Source organism: Penicillium concentricum (genome assembly GCF_028827145.1).
Source record: "Penicillium concentricum strain IBT 3081 chromosome Unknown utg000002l_segment0_segment0, whole genome shotgun sequence".
NCBI lineage: Eukaryota > Fungi > Ascomycota > Eurotiomycetes > Eurotiales > Aspergillaceae > Penicillium > Penicillium concentricum.
Window position 1 is genome coordinate 2,806,366 of NW_026622755.1, and position 20,800 is coordinate 2,827,165.

The 20,800-nt window shown below is 48.4% G+C and overlaps 8 protein-coding genes across 8 annotated transcripts; 4 read left to right on the plus strand and 4 right to left on the minus strand.

Annotated features, from left to right (window-relative positions):
• Window positions 1-952: 952 nt before the first annotated feature.
• Window positions 953-1,882, plus strand: N7517_004654 (uncharacterized protein; the record flags this gene model as incomplete). Its single annotated transcript, XM_056722384.1, has 1 exon — window positions 953-1,882. One exon carries the CDS (start codon window positions 953-955, stop codon window positions 1,880-1,882), a length of 930 nt encoding a protein of 309 aa, XP_056578634.1.
• A 195-nt stretch (window positions 1,883-2,077) lies between these two features.
• On the plus strand, window positions 2,078-2,548 carry N7517_004655 (uncharacterized protein; the record flags this gene model as incomplete). Its single annotated transcript, XM_056722385.1, has 2 exons — window positions 2,078-2,090; window positions 2,166-2,548. The coding sequence occupies 2 exons, from the start codon at window positions 2,078-2,080 to the stop codon at window positions 2,546-2,548; spliced, it is 396 nt and encodes a 131-aa protein (XP_056578635.1).
• Window positions 2,549-4,858: 2,310 nt separating this feature from the next.
• On the plus strand, window positions 4,859-7,242 carry gta1 (glutaminase GtaA; the record flags this gene model as incomplete). The annotated part of the gene is made up of 7 exons (XM_056722386.1): window positions 4,859-5,052; window positions 5,113-5,405; window positions 5,456-6,479; window positions 6,532-6,734; window positions 6,789-6,932; window positions 6,986-7,121; window positions 7,173-7,242. The coding sequence occupies 7 exons, from the start codon at window positions 4,859-4,861 to the stop codon at window positions 7,240-7,242; spliced, it is 2,064 nt and encodes a 687-aa protein (XP_056578636.1).
• A 630-nt stretch (window positions 7,243-7,872) lies between these two features.
• cps1 (Gly-Xaa carboxypeptidase) lies at window positions 7,873-9,743 on the minus strand (the record flags this gene model as incomplete). The annotated part of the gene is made up of 3 exons (XM_056722387.1): window positions 7,873-7,916; window positions 7,973-9,309; window positions 9,382-9,743. The coding sequence occupies 3 exons, from the start codon at window positions 9,741-9,743 to the stop codon at window positions 7,873-7,875; spliced, it is 1,743 nt and encodes a 580-aa protein (XP_056578637.1).
• A 552-nt stretch (window positions 9,744-10,295) lies between these two features.
• On the minus strand, window positions 10,296-13,996 carry N7517_004658 (uncharacterized protein; the record flags this gene model as incomplete). The annotated part of the gene is made up of 3 exons (XM_056722388.1): window positions 10,296-11,503; window positions 11,554-12,322; window positions 12,377-13,996. The coding sequence occupies 3 exons, from the start codon at window positions 13,994-13,996 to the stop codon at window positions 10,296-10,298; spliced, it is 3,597 nt and encodes a 1,198-aa protein (XP_056578638.1).
• Window positions 13,997-14,070: 74 nt separating this feature from the next.
• N7517_004659 (uncharacterized protein) lies at window positions 14,071-15,096 on the minus strand (the record flags this gene model as incomplete). The annotated part of the gene is made up of 1 exon (XM_056722389.1): window positions 14,071-15,096. One exon carries the CDS (start codon window positions 15,094-15,096, stop codon window positions 14,071-14,073), a length of 1,026 nt encoding a protein of 341 aa, XP_056578639.1.
• Window positions 15,097-15,558: 462 nt separating this feature from the next.
• Window positions 15,559-16,656, minus strand: N7517_004660 (uncharacterized protein; the record flags this gene model as incomplete). The annotated part of the gene is made up of 1 exon (XM_056722390.1): window positions 15,559-16,656. The coding sequence occupies one exon, from the start codon at window positions 16,654-16,656 to the stop codon at window positions 15,559-15,561; it is 1,098 nt and encodes a 365-aa protein (XP_056578640.1).
• Window positions 16,657-18,341: 1,685 nt separating this feature from the next.
• On the plus strand, window positions 18,342-19,374 carry N7517_004661 (uncharacterized protein; the record flags this gene model as incomplete). Its single annotated transcript, XM_056722391.1, has 6 exons — window positions 18,342-18,349; window positions 18,404-18,665; window positions 18,715-18,757; window positions 18,818-18,950; window positions 19,024-19,190; window positions 19,259-19,374. The coding sequence occupies 6 exons, from the start codon at window positions 18,342-18,344 to the stop codon at window positions 19,372-19,374; spliced, it is 729 nt and encodes a 242-aa protein (XP_056578641.1).
• Window positions 19,375-20,800: the final 1,426 nt, after the last annotated feature.

The following is a 20,800-nucleotide window of genomic DNA, read 5'->3' on the forward strand; positions in this document are numbered from 1 at the left end:
GAGGTATTGCGGTAATGGTTTGATGTGGATGCGCCGCCCGGCTGACACTGAGACTTGATTGTTTGGGGGTTGGGGTGGCATTGGTCGCCCTGCTATCTAGAGTTATTATTGAATGTCACTTAGGCGCTGCGCTGAGAGGTCCATGCGGAGAGATTTGGTGATGTCGCTGAGTGTGGTGACAGGTCGTCGTCTCTGAGGGATGCTAGGAGGAGTTCCTTGAAGTTGTTTGATTTGCCGCGCTTGCTAATTATATCTATATCTTTGAGAAACAGGAGCTGACACTGGGTGTTTCAGGGGGTTTCTTTGTCTTTGATTAGGAAATCATGGCCAGGGGGATGTGCTGAGTTGATTAGAGACTTCTGGATGCTCTACTATGTGCTAATATACCCGCCACGACAACGCAAGGCACACTTTATTGAAGCCTAAAGATGTAAATTAGCTGATAGATAGTTGATTCCAACGATGTGCGCCTTGTTTTGTGTTGTTATGAGTTTCAATGTTAAACCCAATTTGCCGCTGGGGTTGATTCACCTTGTCTTAACATCCATCTTATACCCCCCACGACAAGTCAATAATATGAGCGAATCGCCCCTCAAAGAGCGAGGTGCGTATCACAGATAGTTACTGGAATAGCATATTCCACTGCGCAACTCATGGGCAGGCACTCAAGATTCCGATGGTTTCACGCAGATACGTCTTATATCCAGCAACTGGTCAAGAGTTGTGGATGCCCTTTATAATAACGCGCTTATAGCGAGGCAGTGCCAGCCATAAAATTCAGTCTATTATATCCATCAACGCAGCATTTTCGTTCGTCCCCAAGGTGCATCATCTTTCACAGAAAGGCCTCAGTCGGGGTATAAAATGGGGAAATTCCCACCAGAAATTTCAAGATATCCAACCTTATCAACTCAGTATCATCATAATTCCTTGACCTTTCCAAGTATCCAACATGACTTTTGAACAGTACAAGCGCAACCGCGACAGAGCCGACACCTTCATGGAACAGATGATGAATGGTGCCTCCAACCATGAAATTCTGGCTGAAGGCTTAGGTGAGGGACGTGAGAGATTTTCGGACCATGTTTATGAATTGCCTAAGGATCAAATGACCAAATCTAGCCTTCCCGATGTCGCCAATTACAAACTTCAACTTCATGCATCGTTCGACAAGCCAGACCCAAATGCCGACTATTCGGATCATTCCAATGTCTATCTTGTCGGAAGACCGAATAGATGGGCACGTGGATTGAGCCGGACGCCAAAACCCTGCCACTGGTCTATCTACACCGGGGGCCATGCCTATCATCTCAAGTCGGCGGACGGGAATCAGGGATTGTCGATAGTACTTCGCGATGATTCTAGCTCGGATTGGAAGAAACCACCAGGGCCTATAGTTGACCCTTTCATTGCATACCATATTGGGATCACGGATTACCACGAAAAGCAGATATCCCTACTTGCCAAATGGGTGGTCAAACAATTGGATCACCATGACCTCTCTACGGCGGCCTATGAGCAGTTTGCATTTGGGCTTGGAGTTCGTATCCTTCGTGGTCCCAGCCACACCAAAGCTCTTTTCGGAGATTTTTTACAAATCATGCAGCATGACATTGAACCAGCTATTCCTAGTGGATTTCTCACTGGCGTACTGCTTGCGGATCTCGACGAAGATATCAGCACTTGGGCCAAGAGGTGCTATTTAATCTATCGAATTGAGACTGATGCACGAGGACTTGATCTCTGCTGGAAAAGAGGGATACAAGGCAAAGTCCGTTGGAACACCCACGAATACCATCCTTTCATTAGGCCTTTAGTTGTAGGGCCGCCCGCCATTGCGAAGGTTCTCACGAAAGTGGGACAGCGCATTCCGGTACTGTAAAAGGCTGTCCCTCCACGATATCACAAGGGTATGCTTGTGGCGGCAATCTACCGTATGCGAGAAGGTTGGTACAAAGTTTCGCTGTTTTAGATGTGCGCTTACTATATTTCTTTCGATATAGATACCCCATTGCCAAGGGGCCTTGTACTTGTGCCCTTCTATGGAACTTTGTCCTTTATCCGCGCTACTTACAGAATGGACGATGATGGTAATTAACCCTTACAATCTTTTACGCACATTATACAGCCAAGTTCGATATTTACTGATACTTTGTGCCCAACAGAGTTCTGGTTTATGGTAAATGACTTTCTAAATTCTCCGTTGGTCGAATGCGTTACATTCAATCGGGGATTTGAAGACAAAACTTGGCTCAGAGAAAACCCTGACCGACTGGAAATGAGCGCTGAAAGCTCTACTGGAGAGATATTGCAATCGAGCAGTAGCAACATGGTCAAAAGAGAGTCCGACGAATGGGAATTGACTGTCGAAGCTGAAGCAACCGCTGGAGAGATGCTGCCACCAATTCAACCAGGTAGTGGCCCTGTTCTCAGAAACGAGGATCGGCCATTGGATACCTTGGGTTCTCACTGGTTTGAGCATAAGGGTGTACTATTTCAGGTGTTTATTGATATCTCTGCCTATTTTGAGTCTCCTGTTGAAATTTGAGGTTGTCGGTATGTAGTTACTTCACTGTTTGCTTTATGCCATGATCTGGCAAGCAGCGCTACCCAACACCGGGTAGGTGGTGGTGCATTTGGCACGGTTATAATGTCCATTCTTTGTGTTCTTCATGTTGTTTTTATTGATACGGGGTGAGCCTTCTTTTCCTTGTCATGTCCTCAATGTTTTCATTCAGTTATCTAGGAATGTTGATTACTATGCTTGCTTTTGAATTTAGTCAACAGGAGTGGGCATTAGTGAATCCATCGGGTAATTTGTTATAATCGAGCTGGGGTCACATTGACATAGTATGCGGTGATAGCACTGGACATTTGCGGAAATGAGAGTCTGTGCAAAGATCTTGCATCAAGCATATTCTCTAGGTGAACTAGGATTAACTGGTACGTTTCACGATCATACTTTCTTGCATCCTATTATGGGCGACATTTCATATATGTCACCTAGTCATTATAAGTTATACAGAAGTAGATTATAAACAGACGTGCCATATGCTATAGTCGCTATACAAGCAATTTAGCGGGGTCGGTGGATTCTTGATCGACGTGAGTATCAAAGCCTATAAGGGCAACTCCACGTGCCAAATTAACCTCAAAAGTTCGCTTCTAATTGAAGAAAAAGTACGGAGTACGAATTACACAGACCGTTGCTCTAGGGGGTTGAAGGTTAAACATATTTCCTTTTGCCTAAATGAGCCCCTTTATCCCTGTAGCGCAGCCAGTGTCACGCGATCCCAAACAAGTCACTGGACTCCCAAGCTCATTACGTAAATTATTATCAAGACAAGATCACGGGATGTACTTAAACCCTTCAAGCGATGGCACAGTAGCAAGGCCAATCATAAGCTAGAATCTAATGAGAAGGGAGATTATATACTTCTAGGAACGGACACCGAAATCGTGGATTTTGGTCATATCATATTTCCATTCAATCAGATGGCCATTTATGTCCTGATTTGTTTGCAAAATACCGTAGCCTAAAGGAAACTACATATCACGCAAGGAGGATTCAATAGGAAGTGGATCGTGAACTCCAAACAAGATCCTGCATTTACTGGCCCACGCGACCTCAGCTTATGTACGGAGTATGGAACCCTACGTCCAAATATACAAGGTACATGCATATCATCACAAGCATCCAGGACCGATGGAACTTTGAAGTCGTTTTGTCCGATCGGGCTGGGCCAAAGCTGACACGGAGAAAAGAGCTTCTCTGCAAGGGGAACCCCTCTGATTTGAGATCAGAAACTCAAGGACATCCAGATGTCTCATTATTTACTGCAGGTTCCCGAGACCGTACCTAAGATACCGTGGCTATTCAAATCTCTTCACTCTCTATGCTCTCATGGGTTGAATGCCACGCTGCTGATCGCCGTTTCCCCGCAAATATATCGGGCACTAAAGATCAAGGCCTGATATTACCTGCATGAAATCAAAGCCGACAGGTCCACATGATGTTATCATCAAGGACGTGCACTTGGAACTTCTCTTGACTCGTGCATTATCATTTACTCCAGGCCTATCGGCGATGCCCTCAAGCCTTTTCTTTTTCGTCTGCAGTCCTTATTTCTGAAACCTCTCACCACACTCTTCTTCTCCACACCTTTATTTGCGCCATGCCACTGTGTGGTCTGTCACCTGCAAGGCGAACATCGAACGAAAGTCAGATTCCCCCGATGCTCTTGTCGACTGACGCCACGCATTTTGTCGATCCGCAAAGACCGCTGCTTGTCTTCCATGCGACATGAAAATATGCCGTTACTTCCGAAAACTGCTAGACCGCGTTTTGGCCTTTGACTTTGAATCCGAGCCATTCTAGGAAAGTCTACAATCATTTACACGGCCCTTCCGCTCATATATCCCTGTTCTGACACCCCCTAACATCACTATATCCCTCTCTCAGCATGTATCCTCTTCCATCCCGGACGTTGACCGAAGTCAGCAGATTAACGTCCTTGGAAGTTATTGAGATATGCAGGTCTGCTGCTACCTACCTTTATTACGCCAAGCCGCTTTGATATTCCCCCATAGAGAGCGCATTCTGGCATGCGGGTCTCGGAGGGGCTGTTGGCTTCTCCCCCTCTCTCGGTAGATTGAGCTCGACTATAAAAATGTCGCTGACATTCCTCTCCTGTAAACAAAACGCAGATCCCGATCCCTTTCTTCACTCGTCCTGTCAGAGTGCCGTGCATCCGAGCTCCTGAGAGCTGATTTCCCCTTTCTGCAAATAAATAACACAGCGGGCTTTCCTGAATTGTATTTTGTGTATCTTACATCTCTCCCGTCCAACTCTGTCATAATGCAGCTGTATCGCCTCGGTCTGCTGGTCGCTTCCTTTGTTGTCTCTATTGGGGCACAGTCGACTTTCTCCCCTGCCCGTCCCCCAGCCATACCCCTCGCTGTCAGGTCACCGTACCTGAGCACTTGGCTTAACGTAGGAAGTGATGGTGGTAATGGCGGGTACTTGGCTGGTCAATGGCCTGTCTTTTGGCAGTAAGTTAATCATACTGCTTGAGCTATATGCAAATCTTTATACTAATGAGACGTGAAAAGGAACCAGGTCAATGGGTGGGCAGGTTTAATCCGCGTCGATGGGAATACCTATACTTGGATGGGCCTCCCTGGATCCAAAACTGTCAATCAGACGTCGTTTGAGTATACTTCGACCAAGAGTATCTTCACTATGAACGTGGAGAATAAGGTTGAAATGAAGATTACTTTCTTGTCGCCTGTTACACCAAGCGATCTCAAGCGCCAGTCCCTCGTTTTCTCTTACCTTAATGTCGAGGTCTCTTCTCTTGATGGTCAGAAGCATGATGTGAAAATTTATACGGATATCTCTGCAGGTTGGTGTTCTGATCTCTTTCTTTATAGATAGTGACTGACGAAATGTTAGAATGGGCATCGGGCGACAGAAATGCCATCGCAGAATGGGAGTATGGTACCACTGACGGCGTGGCCTACCACAAAGTACACCGACAGACTCAACTGGCCTTTTCTGAAAAGAATGAGCAAGCCGAATGGGGTAACTGGTACTGGGCCACCGACGACTCGAAAGGGATGACTTACCAGTCCGGCGTGGATATCGATGTCCGTGGTCAGTTTGCGCAAAATGGAAAACTCACCAATGGCCGCGACACCAACTTCCGGGCTATCTCCTCTGGCTGGCCCGTCTTTGGGTTCTCATCCGATCTGGGCTCGGTCGGCTCTTCGCCCGTCAGTACACTTTTCTCACTCGGTCTGACACAAGATCAAGCCATTCAGTACGAAGGTGCTTCCGGATATGGTCCGGTACCGTCCTTGTGGAAGAGTTATTTCGATACAGAGTTAGCCGCTCTTTCATTCTTCCACCATGATTATCGCGAATCGAGCAATCTCGCGAGCTCTTTTGATAGTAGGGTAGCCAAGGATTCCATTGACACAGCTGGCCAAGACTATCTCACTATTACTTCGCTGTCGGTTCGACAGGCATTTGGTGCTACCCAGCTTTGTGGTACACAGGACAAAATGTATCTGTTCCTGAAGGAAATCTCTTCCGACGGAAATATGAACACTGTGGATGTTGTCTTCCCAGCCTACCCGATTTTCTTATACACCAACCCCGAATTTCTGAAGCTCGTCCTCAATCCTCTATTTGAGAACCAGGAGGCTGGAAAGTACCCAAACAGCTATTCCATGCACGATCTAGGCTCGGCTTACCCGAATGCCACGGGTCACTCTGACGGACGCGACGAGAAAATGCCATTGGAAGAGTGCGGAAATATGCTCATCATGTCCTTGGCTTATGCGCAGAAGTCGGGTGACATCGACTTTTTGAAGAAACACTACCCTCTGCTCAAGCAGTGGACCAGTTATTTGATCGAGGACTCGCTTTACCCTGCAAACCAGATCTCCACAGACGACTTTGCCGGATCTCTAGCGTGAGTGAGCCCTTCCCCTCCTGAAGTTTTCAAAACTGACCGGCATGATTAGCAACCAAACCAACCTCGCACTCAAGGGCATGATCGGTATTGAGGCCATGTCAGTGATTGCCAAACAGACTGGTCACAATGCTGATGCTGCCAATTACTCGAGCATCGCCAGAGACTACATCACTCAGTGGCAGGACCTGGCTATTGCCAAGAATGCTAACCCGCCCCGAACGACCTTGTCGTACGGCAACACCGCTAGCCATGGTAGGTTTAGCCGTCTGTGTCGAGTCTATGAAATCCTGCTTACCATTTCTGTAGGTCTGCTCTACAACCTCTTCGCCGATGCCCAGCTGGGCCTAAATCTTGTGCCAAACTCTGTCTATCAGATGCAGAGCGATTTCTACCCGACTGTTGAAAACAAGTACGGTGTGCCTTTAGACACCCGCCACACATACACCAAAGGTAGAAGCCGCGATTGCTTACCGCGTATTGACAAATTACTCATAATTCAATAGGTGACTGGGAGTGCTTTGCAGCTGCGATCAGTTCAGTCGAGACCCGGGCTATGTTTATCAAGGACCTCGCGACCTGGATCAACGAGACACCGACCAACCGACCCCTGACCGACCTGTACGAAACTATTTCAGGAGAGTAAGTCAATCTACCCCAAGTACTGTAATGGTCCTTGCTGATGAAAGCTAGTTACCCTGGTAATCATTTCGTCGCTCGCCCTGTCATGGGAGGTTCCTTCGCTCCTCTCCTCGTCCGCTAGCGGACGCCTTCGCTTCTTGTCAAATTATTTCACTTATATCGCCTTCTGGCATTTCTCCCGTTGATCGCTTTCCTTCCCCCCCGAAGTCTCTCATTTGGAAGTTTTGATCCAGTATATCTACCACCAGTAACGGCGGAAGACGTGCCGGATACATTCCGTTCGCTTCGTTCATTCCAGTCTTGGTAAATGTCTTTTTCTTGCTTATACCCATCCGTAGCCTTGCCTTTTGGCATGGGCTGTGCGAGTTTTGTTGACATCCTCGAGTATACATCAGAATGTGACGATATTTGTGACCTCGGGCCTCTATTCGTATCACCTAGGAGTATGTTAAGATGCTTCAACATCGAGGCATATATCAATTTCATAACAGATCCACCAGAAAAGTAAGGGGTTACATCAGCAGTCACTATTACTATCTGTTGTATCACAATGGGCGGCATGATGCCCTTGAGGGATTTTGGAATCAGCAAGTAATCGATTGAGCAAGGATTATATTCTGCTAGTTAAATTCGAAAGCAGCATGTATTGAGTCCTCGACCAGAAATGGGAGGATCTATAGATCTAAATATCGTATGCACCCGACCTACATATATATGGGTCAAAGTATTCCAAAATGGTGGTGCAGTATATTCACTCGGATTTTCCATCCCAGGCATCGAAAGATCGAATCAGATCTGATAAAATTAGCCAGATTTCCTCAACGACACAATGAACGAGAAAGAGGACATACCATAGTAAAGCATCATGCCTTCAAGATGCACATCCAAGCGGATCCGCTCGTCCACGGTGTGAATATTCAGCGATCCACCAGCACGCGACGGACTCCAACGGTATATATTCTCCGACAGAGACCAGTAGAAGCGCGTGTCTGTGTTTCCAGTCATGACATCCCCCGTGACAACAACTGTCGGCTTAGATCCAGAGGCAGATTTGGAAAGCGGGTTCGAGTGCGATTCAAAGACACTACGTGCCACTCCAGCAAAGTGCGCCCACACCTTCGATGTGAGCGGATCTGTTGGGGAGATCGGAGCCGGGGAAAGAGGAACGCTGAGAGGAGACAAAGTGAGAGTACGGTCGCTCACATCTCCTTCCGTGGATTCGCTCACACCGGGGAAGGCAACCCGTAGAGTAAGGTTATGGGATTTCGCAATAGGAGTGATAAGTCGGATAGCACGCTCAAGAATTTGATCGGGCGTTTGATGCAAGGCCACGCGGTAGTTGACGTCCGCTGAGGTTTTCTCTGGCAGCGCGTTTGACTTGACACCACCGTGGATCAGATCTATCGCCTGCGACGTCTGCATTGTATAGCGGACTGCGGGACCGCGGGAGCTGGCAACAGCTTCGCCTAGAGCGGCGGGATCGTCTGCTTTCAACTTATCGGATAGCCAGGTCTCAACGTGGTCGGGTGAATACCGTGCCTGGCACTCCAGCATCCCGTGGGCCGGGTGGTTGGTATCCAACCAGGCAGGGAACAGCTCCTTCCGCTCAAGCTCGTATAAAATCTCCGCCATGATACCGATGCCGGTGTGCGCGGGCGGGATAGAGCTGTGGCCACCAGGCACGGCAATATCGATGATTAAGTCGATGCTACCCTTCTCGCCGACAGCCGGGAGAGCATACAAGATCTCGCCGTTAGGGTCGGACTCATCACCCAGGCTCTGCAGTCCCATTCCGCCCTCGTCGAGGATGAATTCGAAAGAGTCTTTCCCATATTTTTCCTCCAGAGCTGCTGAGATCGCTCCGGCGCCTAGGAAGCCGTGTGATTCCTCGTCGAACCCAAAGGCAAACAGCACTGTGCGCTGTGGCTTCCAATCCTGCGAGAGCAGGTCTTCCACCACGGACATTAATCCGATAAGAACGTTCTTGCAGTCGCTTGAACCGCGGCCCCAGATCCATTCGCCATCAAAGACACCTGCGAAGGGCGGGTGGGTCCAGTCTGATGGGTCGTCGATCGGGACCACGTCCTGGTGGGCCATGAAGAGTAGCGGCTTACGTGAACTGTCAACGCCCTCGAAGGTAAAGACTAGACCAAGACGGTTAATGTGGTCAACCTTGCCGCGCTCGTGTCTATATAATTTATTTAGTAAGATCTCCCTTCCTTCATGGCATGCAATGGTCAATAATTGGACAGTTTCTTACACTAGAGGGAACATCTTTTCCAACAGCGATTGGAATTTTATTACAGGTTCGAATGCCTCATCGTATGGGTCATTCATATAATCACCAACGGTGGTTGGGATCTGCACCGCACGCGAGAGCCGCTCTGCCTGGCGGGCACGGAAGGCATCGTCGGAGAGGAAGGTCTGCGACGAGTGGAAGCCATCATTGGGGGTGCTGGCCTTAGGTGGCTGTGGACAGGTTTCCCGTGTAGATGGATTCGATAGCGGGTTATAACGGCTGCCCGACAAATCGGTTTCGGGGAAAAGAAGCTGCTGTATGGGGGGGATATTGAGGGCTAGCGATGGCACGGCGGCCAGACCGAGGAGGGCGAAAGGTTTCATGGTTAGATTGAGTTCATTCAATACTTTGGAGTGAAAATATCCAAAGATCTTGAAAAACTGACTTGAAGGGATTCACGATATCTTAGATATAGCACGTCAATGGTTATCTTATCATTCTTCCCCTCTCCTCAGCTCGGCTGGCGGCCGTTGCCGATGGCGAATTGCCCTATCAGGACAGCTACTCTGCCGAGAGTTGGGGTAAGTGTAGCATTGATCTTGGGGTGGAAAAGTCAATTTTAATTCTTCATGTTCAAAGAGGTTCAAAGAGAGATGAAATCTAGAAAGGAAAATCTGGAATCTCCGAATGCGTCGAGAGAGGAATTATCAGCTAAGACTAAATAACTGATGCCGGCGAAGGGTCAAATGCCTGACTTTTCAGTAGTGATGCCTGGGTGCCTGGGTGCCTGACTTTAGACCGCTTTCGACACCGCTCAATTACTACCGCATATAAATGAATTGCCCAGTGAAGCCCCGAGTGTTGCATGTTCTCTAATTGCTGGCTGAAGATGGAGCCATTGTATTGATTACTATAGACTATGGGCACCATCAAATCTAGTCCCATGGGTCAATCTCAAACCAGAGCTCTCGGAGACGTCGCATCTCGAGCGCGTTAGCCTCGCGATTCTTTTTTTCGATCTCCGCCCGCTCTTTATAGCCGGCCGTGATCAACGCTTGCTGTTTTCTAAGGTGGTCTAGCTCAGCGTCCTGCCTTTTGAGATCCAATTTGGCGTACTGGGCCAGTGGATCTTCCAGTTTAAGGTAGACAGAGCTCCGGTGGCCTGCATTAGCCAGCTGAGCTACCTGAGCTAGCTGTTCCAGATGTGCACGCTCTGCAGCATGTCGACTATTCGCTATGGAGATGTAGCGTGCCTCGGCTTCTTTCTCTAACTTTGCTCTCTGATCGGCTGCATTCTGTTCATTCTTGAGTATCAGCTCGTGCCGCTTTGCTATGCCGACTTGCGCCTCATCAGACTGGCAGCGGATGCGTGCCAGCATCCGTTCATTGCTCTTCTGATCGCTTATAATTTGGTAAATATCATTTGGGGGATCCATCACGTCAGCGGGCTGCGGATGTCCTGCTCGGGCCCAAAACCTGTTCCTACACCCGAACTGGGTGAGAAGCCGCAGTAGAGATTCATCATAGATCGAGGGTGCCTTGTTCCGATGCTTCGCGACGTAGGCTAGAGGCGAGTATAGGAGTCCGTTTTCTTCGTAAATATTAACGTCGTCGTTGACGTAGTCTGCCATGAAGCTGTCGAGAAGAGCCTGTGTCACGGATGGTGTGTTCCGCGGGTTGTCTAGTGCCAAATGAAGGGCAGACTTTCCGTGTGATCTCATTTTGAAGTTGCGGTCATCTTTCAGAAGTGTCATTGCCCGCTTAAGCTTATAGACCGGTTCGTTTCCGTCTGCTCTCAGGCAAAGCTCAGCCAATGCTGTGCGGCCATTGCAGCCAGAGTAGGCGTAGTCTCTTTGCTTTCCCTCTCTTACTAGAACTTCAATGATTTTGACGTTCACCTCTCTGGCGGCTTCATGGAGTGCCCCATCGCGCACCATCGTGCTAGCTAGCATGACCGACCGTACAATCTCGCTGTCCCCTGTGGTTACGGCAAGGAAGAGCATGGAGCGTGGATTAATTGCCCCTGTCGTCACTGTAGCGTCAGCTTTATGGCGTAGTAGACTTGCAACGACTCCACGTCGTGGTATCGAAATTGCAATTTCAAGAGGTGTGAGACCGGACGCAGTCTTGCGGTTTGGATTTGCTGGGATTAAATTAGAAGGGCAATTACCAATTTCCCGATGGAGAACGTACCTCCAGCGTCCAGCAGAATGTCAAAGACTTTGTTGGAAATCTTGTCCCTCTCTTCTATGAGCGCCCAATGTAACAATGACAAATATGTTCCCCCTTCCGTCTTCACCGGTGGATCAACAGGGCAACCTGCGTCTATCAAATATTTCACAAGCTCTTTTTCCTGAGAATAGTTCTGCAGCAACAGAAGAAGAATGGGATGGGGGGTGTTGGTAAGACTTGGCGGAGACGGATGAGAGCAAAACGCCACGACAAGGTCGTGGATCATCAGGCTGGACACACCGGAGGCAAAGATATTGGGGAATGCCAGCGTCATATGGTCAGGGTGTGGGCAATGGGCAAAAAGTTCCTTAAGCACAAAGAAGTTCCCCTTTGCCGCCGCCTTTACAAGGCTGACACCATTATCATAGTTGACATCAGCGCCCGCGCTCAGAAGGTTGGTAACTAATGCGAGAGAGCTTGGCGAGGATTCGAATGCCTCGATTGTATCTACCAGTGCAACATTTAGGCATTTACCCGTTGCTCCTGCTTCCAGAAGGAAGGAGAGGGCGGCTTCCTGGAGTTCGGCTCTGGCTCCCTCCATCCACGCACGTTCAAATACCCGTGAGATTATGGCCGATTGATCGCGGAAATATCGCCATAGTATTCTCAAGGATTTAACGTCATTCTTCATTGCTGCATGAAGGATGCATTTGCCATCTTGGTATAATACTGATGCACCGGCTCGAAGGAGGGATTTGAGTAGGTGACGGTCACACGACGGCTCTTGTACCTGATTTGCAAAAGAATTAGTACGATCTCTCCATCTGTCAATGGAGGGACTTACAGCTTTCAAGAGCAACTCGTTCAGTGTTGCTTCTGGCTTTGCTGAAGTAAGGAGAAGGTTCATAGCTGCAAGCCGTTTTTCGCTTCCAAGGGCATCAAACGCACAGTCCAGGGCGGCTGCAATAGCTTCGCTCGATGGCTGAAAATCCAATAGCAGCTTAATGATGCTGACTTGATAGTTTGTGGACTTGATTGCATTGCACAGTGGGGCACCCCTCCCATGACTGGGAGAGGCATGGCACTGGAGCAAAAGCTCACAGATGTCTCTCATTTGCTCTCCACCTTCCGTGGCAGTGAGCAATGCGCCATTGAGGAGTGATGCTTGAGTGCCTAGCTTGAGGACTTGTTTCATATAACGCAAATCGGTAGTCTTCATGGCATGCGAAAATGCCTTGGTGAATGCTACCTCGTGTGATGGAATGAGAAGCTTGCAACGGAGATATAATTTGAAGCACTCGGGGTATCCCATGTCTATCGCATTGCAGAGAACTTCTCCCTGATTATGATTGACATTGGCTCCTGCGTCGAGGAGAAGTCTGATCACCACTAATGTTTCTTTGTCATCCTGCCTCATGCATTGCATCTCGTGGTTCAGAGATGCAATCCAATATTCGCTTGACATGACAACGCCAATGGCGAGGAAGAGCTTGACCTTTTCTTGTCTGACATGGTCCCTAGGGAGGCCTATAGTGACCAAGAGGCATGAACAGAATTCCGACTCGTCGAGATGGTTGAATTGAAGCAAACGCTTGAGAAATGCCAGATTTCGGCACAATGTCGCTTTTCTGAACGCCTCTCCTTTATTAAAGGCAGTGCTTGCGGCTCCAGTTTTCAATAACAGCTCAGTCACCTGGATCGATGAGGTTTTCGTTTCGTCGATGCTGTCAACCAGAGCCTGACCGATTACAGGACCGCCTTTGGCGCCATTTTCGAGCAGAATCTCCAGTATCTTGTACCGCCATCGGTCATCAAGATTCATAGCAAGGGGAATACATGTAAAAAGAATAGCAGTCGGGAATTTGCCGCCCAGTAAAATCCCAAGGGTTTTGTCATCTCCGTCCCGGACCGCTTCGTGGAACAAAGAGCCCTCTTTCTGGCCAACATCAGCTCCACCGTTAACTAGAGCTTCAATATACGTATGATTTCGTTGACAGGTAGGTAGGTTCACGGCTATATTCAAAACTGCATCCACGCAAGCTCCGGTTGCTCCAGCCTCGAGGAGTCTGCAGGTCATGTGCAACCGTACATGATGGGAGATATTGGAAAGGTGGGCAAAGGCTGTGTTGACTGACTCGATGCTAGGCTTTCGATGAAGGAGCTGTACGAGATAATCCAACTCTTCAAGCAAAACTGCCATGACCAATACATTTCCACCTTCATAATCCACCGACGCACCGGAATCAAGGAGCAATATGACGCTTTTGAGATCCCTCGCTTCCACTCGATTAACCAAGGCCTCGTGAACAACATCACCCGCAGCTCCTTGTGTCAGAAGAGATAAAGCAAGCTTGAACCAGTCTTCCGACGATATTTCTTCCGCATACCGAGTGCTGTCAATGGAGCCAAAAATGTCACTTGCCAAGTCTTTCCCTAGATCGCCCCCGTTAAGAATCTCAAGCATGTCGTAATCAACGGCATGTACTGCTTCCCTGTAGGCTTGACCATCACAACAGGCAATAGAAGTCCCTTTGCTCATCAGCAGCTGCGCCAACTCCCCCAGCACTGCGCGACGGAACCCAATAAGACCACGTCAACATCGCTTCCGCAGGCACCTCCATTCAGTAAGACCTCGATCAGATGGTATTGGCGTACGGCGAAGACGTGAGGTGCTGACCATACATATGATACCATCGATCCCAACAGATCGCCAGCGGGATGCATCTTGCATAGGAGAAGCAAGATGATAATATCAACACGGTCGGCATCAATTGCGTTTTTCAGTGCCAGGCCGTTATCAAAACTGGGATTGGCTCCATGGGCAAGGAGCAGCTGGACCATCTCAATGTTCCCAAGCTTAACTGCTGCGGGCAGCGCCTGTGTGGTGATGGCATTTGAAACAGGTCTTTGCGATCGAAGTAGCAGACGGATAAAATCCAGCTTCCCAGCTAGAACAGATCCCAAAAATTCCTCCGGGCAGGTGTTCGTATCAGCTTTCTCCTCCATGAGAAGCTGGACGCCCTCTATGTTGTCGATCCAAATCCCCATTGGCATGACTCTGCTGACAACATCTGGAGCAGCAGAGTGAGCCAAAATTCGGAGTTGATCAAGTCGGTTATTTGTCAAGGCTGTCGTCATTAGATCGGTCATCAGAGCATATGTTTCATCGTCCGTCACAGGCTTGCGCAATTTTAGGGTTCCCGTCCGGGCCTTTTTTGGCTGATTGGCCTTGAAATGATTTAATACACTCTCAATAACCCCAACAGGTACCGATTCGAGGCCGACAATGTGTTTCAGGACGCTATCGTAGTCCTCGTACGTCCATTTATCTTTTTTTATCTTGGCTGGGCTCGTCATTGTTTTTACCTCGCCATGTCTCCGTGCTTCCGAAGCCTGGGTAAGGAAGAGGACTGCCTGATCGGCTTCTGTATGGGACCATGTTGCCAAATGTGTCGATATGAGGGGTTCTAGGGTTTGTTCATTGGAGTCCGGCCCTCCCAGGGTTTGTAACTGGGCTCGAAGCCATTCCTCGTCTCTACCGTTGTGTGGCATGTTGAGCGGCATTCAAATGTGAATATCGTGAGCCCCAGGCTCGACCATTGGAATTTGGGGGCCTTTACTTTGGAGTATCGAGAAGGACCTAAATGATCTCCTCGGGGTAGCTCTCACTGCCGAGTACGCTAGAGCACAGCCCCGGAGCCTCACCTTGACCCTTAGCGCCTCCGGTGTGACACTGCTCAGATGGAGTGCACATACTCGGTATCTTTGAGCTTTACCACCAATCAAGTCCCGCGGCAGCATTGACGCCTCGTATTTGCTTACTCGGCCCCAACCCTGGCAAAGCCCTCCCTTTGTATTGGACGAGATGTCACCAAATCACTACACAGATTGTCTTACAAGGCAGCTGCTGTCAGCCTAAGCAATGACCCGACCAGATGTACGGAGTATAATATCAACAAATACGGTATTCGGTATTACGATAGAACTGAAAAATACAAAACAGGACAAAAACACAAAAAAGCAAAACTAAACCTTCTTCCCAGCCAACACCCGCTCAAAGGTCGCAAAGTTGCCTTCGTTCTTCGGGTCATAGACAGCGAAGCACACCTCACGCCACCAGTTCCCGCGAAACTCAGATTCCCTCAGAACCTCAAGCCAGCACTGCGCAACCTCAGCAGGGGGGTTCGCGTAGACCCCACAGCCCAAAGCACCGAGAACTAGCATGCCATGCCCATTGGTTCCCGCAATACGGAGTGCTTGCCTCATTTTGGATTTGGTACGCTTGCGGTCCTTTTCGCGCGCGAAGACTTGTCGGGTATGCCGACGAGAGGGTGAAGGTGAAGGTGAGCTATGGTGTGAGCTGTGGTGTGAGCTGTGGTGTGAGCTGTGTGAGTGTGGGCTGCCACGTCGCTGGTTCTGGGAATCCCTCAGCACCAGTGTCCGAATTGCAGGTCGATAGAGAGCGGCAATGGTAATCCCGCTGACAACGGGAAGATCCTCTGGCGGGCTCGAGGGGGACGCTAGCAGGGTATGTCCGGATGCCAGGTCACTCCGCATGACCAGCACGTAGGGGCTGTAGATTGACTCGTCCAGAGCGAGCGGATAATCCCTGGTGTCGAGGCTTAGCGCCAAGGAGCTGCGGTAGCAGATCGATTCCTCTTGTGCCATCGCGCCGTTCAGCCAGCCCCCGCCTGGTTTTCGGTGGCTGGCAAAGTTCATGATTATTGGGCGGGGGTTCTGCGGGCTTATGTCGATACGGCGTGATTGCGCAGATTCATATAGTCTGACAGCAACGTTGAGGGTATCATCGTTGATGACTTTAATGGTCGCGGGCGATGGGAATCGCGGGCAGTCGCTGGGGTTTAAGCGTCTGACGGAATTTGACGATAGTTTCTTAGATTTGTGGGCCTCATGGTCGGAGTTGAGGCAGTTCAGGAGACCTGGGAGAACGTTGAGGGTCTCCTGGGCGGTTTGTCTGAGGACCTGCCTTTGGGGACTTGCTTCGGTATCCTCACGATGGCCCTGATAGCTATGACGTGGTGGTGTATTCCTTGGACTTGAGATGGGCTGGCGGTATTCATCTGCCAGGTCCCATAACATGGACTTGATATTCGAGAAAGGCATATTTGTCGGGTGTTGCTAATTTGATGTTGGAGAGAGAATTGACCATATTTGAACCAGCGGCAGCCTGCACTATGTCAGATAAGGTCGGGCAATCAGCGATTCTTGGCGCATGCCGAGTGTTCTTACGAGTCATGGAAGGCAGCCTAACGGATACTGAAATTGTAATACACTGGTTTGTTAGCCTCACCCATACATGTATTGAAGAAGGGGCTCGGCTTATTGCAACGGGGGCAGATATATATCCCTTTTAGTTGCCAGCTATCCTATTCTTCAGTTGCTGTTATAGTGACCGAGAATATCATGGTATGAGGCATCTCAAAAATATTTAGTTTGCCTTTGCTCACCTTCATTTGTTATAGGAACTGGCACTGTTAGACGACAACACCCGCTTTTACAAAAAAGGTACCCTAGACCCCGTTCACCTCAAATATATTATTTATTTAACATTGAATTTGCTAGTCTCGGGCATGTTCTATCGTCAGTGGCAACACCCCAACACGAAGGCCAAGCTTGTGTCGATCTATGTCATGTATGTATACCCAGCAAGCAGAGTGTCGATGCTGAGCTGATGCGTTTGCTTTCAGAAAAAACGCCAAACAGCCCGGACTCAAGCTTCGATTCCATGGAACACAGCGCGCCTGCAAGATCGGGAGTGATTCTCTAGAGCCCTGTAACAATACAGACTGCTATCTTTGTAGCATTCTCAAAAAGGGATTTTCAATCAATCATGCCAGTGAGTTACTGAACCGAACCAACATCCGCTTCATAACAATATAATTCTTATACGTTGCTAGATACTCGATCCATGTTCGGACCTGGAATCTACTCGAGCGTGGTCTCCTCCAGTGAGCAGCTTATTCTCCTTAGCCCATCTTCTGTTTCTGCATAGTCACTGAATATACCCTTCTAGAAGCCAACATCTATAGCAGAAACCACCACGTCCGTTCCCACAAGCATGTTCTAATTATCTGCGGGCTTGATCCTGGAAATTCTGTAGACATGACAGCCGCGGGAATTCCAGGCCCATGTGACTCAGTATGTTCCAGGTTGAGGACATACAAAGGCTCTGATCAGCTAACTATATCCACAGGTGGAAGGGCTTACCAAGGCCGAGGGTGGCACGCTTGATTACCAAGAAACTGTTGTCTACGACCCAGCAAGACTCAAGCCGCTCGGCCTAGTCGTATACATGCGAGAGGGTTGGACACCACGTTAATTGTTCTGATTCCTTTGATTTATTATACAGTATCATATTGTCTCATTGAAACTTGGTTTCCTGTTTTTTTGCACGGTAATTTTCAAATTATCCAATAGTATTAGGCAACTGTACAGATTTTAGCTGTATTTTTCATATAGCTTGTGCCCGAGGCTGACTTGTCCAGCCCTAATTCAAATGTAGACAAGGCTGGAGACCTTTTGGGGAATTGTGGCTTTAAATTGTGGCTTTTAAGATAAACAATGTGTCAGGTGTTCGGGGAAAAGAGCCTCCTCCGCATTTCCCCGCCTGCTCTGCCTGTTCTGCCTGCTCTCCCGTTGTACAACAAAGCCATGTGAAATCATGCGTCTACATGAATAGAGATTTGTTTTTTCTCTGGTTGTTCATTGTGATATATCGCTTTTATTTTTCTCTATCGTTAGTAATTGTCGTCGTGCTGTGTAGAGTTTTTATACTCCGATCCAACAACATGGATAGGTACTTCCTTGCCTCTAATTCTGCCAGAGCCCTGGGAATGCTAAAATAAAATAGGGACAAGTCGCCCGAAGATGTCTCCATGCCTCTTCCGCCTGTGGATGAGGACACTTCAATGACAGATCCTGATTCGACGATCTCTGAAACTGAACCGCCTGTTGACCTTGCAAATATGCCTCGTATTATAGAGAGGCGTCCTAGAAACATCCCAAGCAATGCATTCGTTGAATACCAGACCTACGAATCGGAGCGCATCAATGGGTCATCCAGGGCAACCGCACAAAGTCCCCGTCCGCCCGTGTCAACAAAGATGATCGTGGTACGTGGACATCGAATGACTTCTTATGGCAACTGCTTACCGCTCGTAGGAGCTGAGCGTGCTGGAAAGGCATACTCCCTTTTCAAAAAGAGGTACGTAGATTCCGATAGTGCGAATGTTCTATTTCTCAGCTAATAAGGCATGGTTTATAGTTGAACATTCTTTTTACGACTCGTGGCTCGATCAAACCAAGGGCTCCCATGTTAAAGAGATAATCCTCTTCGATATCAAAACGGTTCCATCTCAGCCCGACGGGCAGACGCCGGGCACATTCAAGCCTGCTAAGTACGCACACCTTTTCTGAACATTATCTTGTCGTGTAAAGAATAGGCCATAAAGTAGTTAACCTCATTCTTAGTCGCGATCTTGAACTGCTCACACTGCTAGGAGATTTTCCACTACGCTTCTACGGCGCACGTCGCGCCTGCCATATTGGGGATATTGGTTACCCTTTGGATCTTTGCCGCAATGTCGAATGCGCCACCTGCTCAGTTTTTCGGGAGCAATACACAGCCAGAGAAGCTGGTGAGTCTTGGCAGCAAGTGATTATATGCATTTGGAACATTCAGACAATCCGCTAACTAGCTGAACAGGTATGGGATTTGAATCGAGCCCTGAAATACTCACTAGCTCCTTCTCATCCCGTGGGTATTGCTACCCCTGCTTTCCATCGACATCTGTTCTAACCACGAAACTTGGCCACATCTAGAAGCTGATGCTTTCACAACGAACCACCATATCCACTCGTCTCAGCATGCCATGATACTCTGTGCATGTCCAAATATCGTGAGTCACTTCGATTGAGGCACAACCAATACCAACTAACACCCCACCAGGCACAATCGGATCCCGTGACCATGTCTTCAAATCCAGATGCCCCTCCTCCGTACACAGCGTCTGCCTCTCTTGGTAGAGTTGTTGTTCCGATTGGACTGATTATGTATACTCGGACAGGGTGGCATCTTTGATAGATTTTTATTGGGACTAGAATGTAGGCCCGAAAGTCAGGAGGGAGAGAGTTGCATTGGAAAGGAGATGAGACTCTCGAACTATCTAGTTCCATTTGGTTTATTTCAATAGAGACATTCAGCTAAAGATAATCCAACTCATCGGTTCATCCAGCACTATCTCAATTATCGTCATGATTTTCACCCTGTGGCGATAACTCATCTACACCATGAGTCGTCAGGAAGCCTGCCCCTTTCTACGCAATTTGAAAAGTCATTTCAAACTCAACTCTTCCTCCCAGAGACACGCTGGCCCTCCCGACCTCCCTCCGTGAGACTGAGACAAACAGATATCAAAATTGGCTTCAGAATATCAGTCGAAGTAACTTCACAAAATAGGCTTGAGTGTCGTGCTAGAGGGGGCGACAATAACAGGTCATCAGAGTTAGCGCTCGTGAAAAGAATTCTACGTGAAAATAGTCGAAAATATCGCAATTCAATACCATTAACCCAATCCAATTATTTCCTGTGCAAGTTCGGTCAAACAGAGGTATCCGAATTTGGTTTGGGTTACATTGAAAGAAGATAAGGATAGGGTTGTATTGGTCACCTGAGAAAGCCCACACGGAAGCTTCGGCTGAACCATGGATCCACAATCGAATTCATACTCAATTTTAATGTCCATCCTAATTATACTTACATACCTATACATATCAATAACTACTTTACCTTGCAGAATATGTAGAATAATGATACCAGACCAAAAAAAGAAAGGAGAAACAAGGGGTCACCGGCGATGACCAGCAATGTCAGATTCCTCACAAATGCAACACCCTAAAACAGATCTATACCCAATCAAGGCAAGCGGCAAAACTGGAAACACGCGAACTGTTCCTCAAGTTCATCCCATTTGACTCTCGGGGCTCCATCCGCCGTCATTGGTCGCTCAAAAAGGAAACAAGTGGCCACATCTGGGGATGCCGATCGGGTGATCCTGACCTCATAAGCCAATGAGCCCTATGTAGCCCCAGTGCGAGTTCAATAGAGCATATCGCTTAGTGTTTCATGTTGATCATTTGCTATTTTCGGTCGCTCAATTGGACATCGATGTCATCAGTCCCTGTCTTACTCCACAGAGGAAACACTCGAAAAAGATGGAGCCCGACGGGTGTTCCTGACACCAACCAA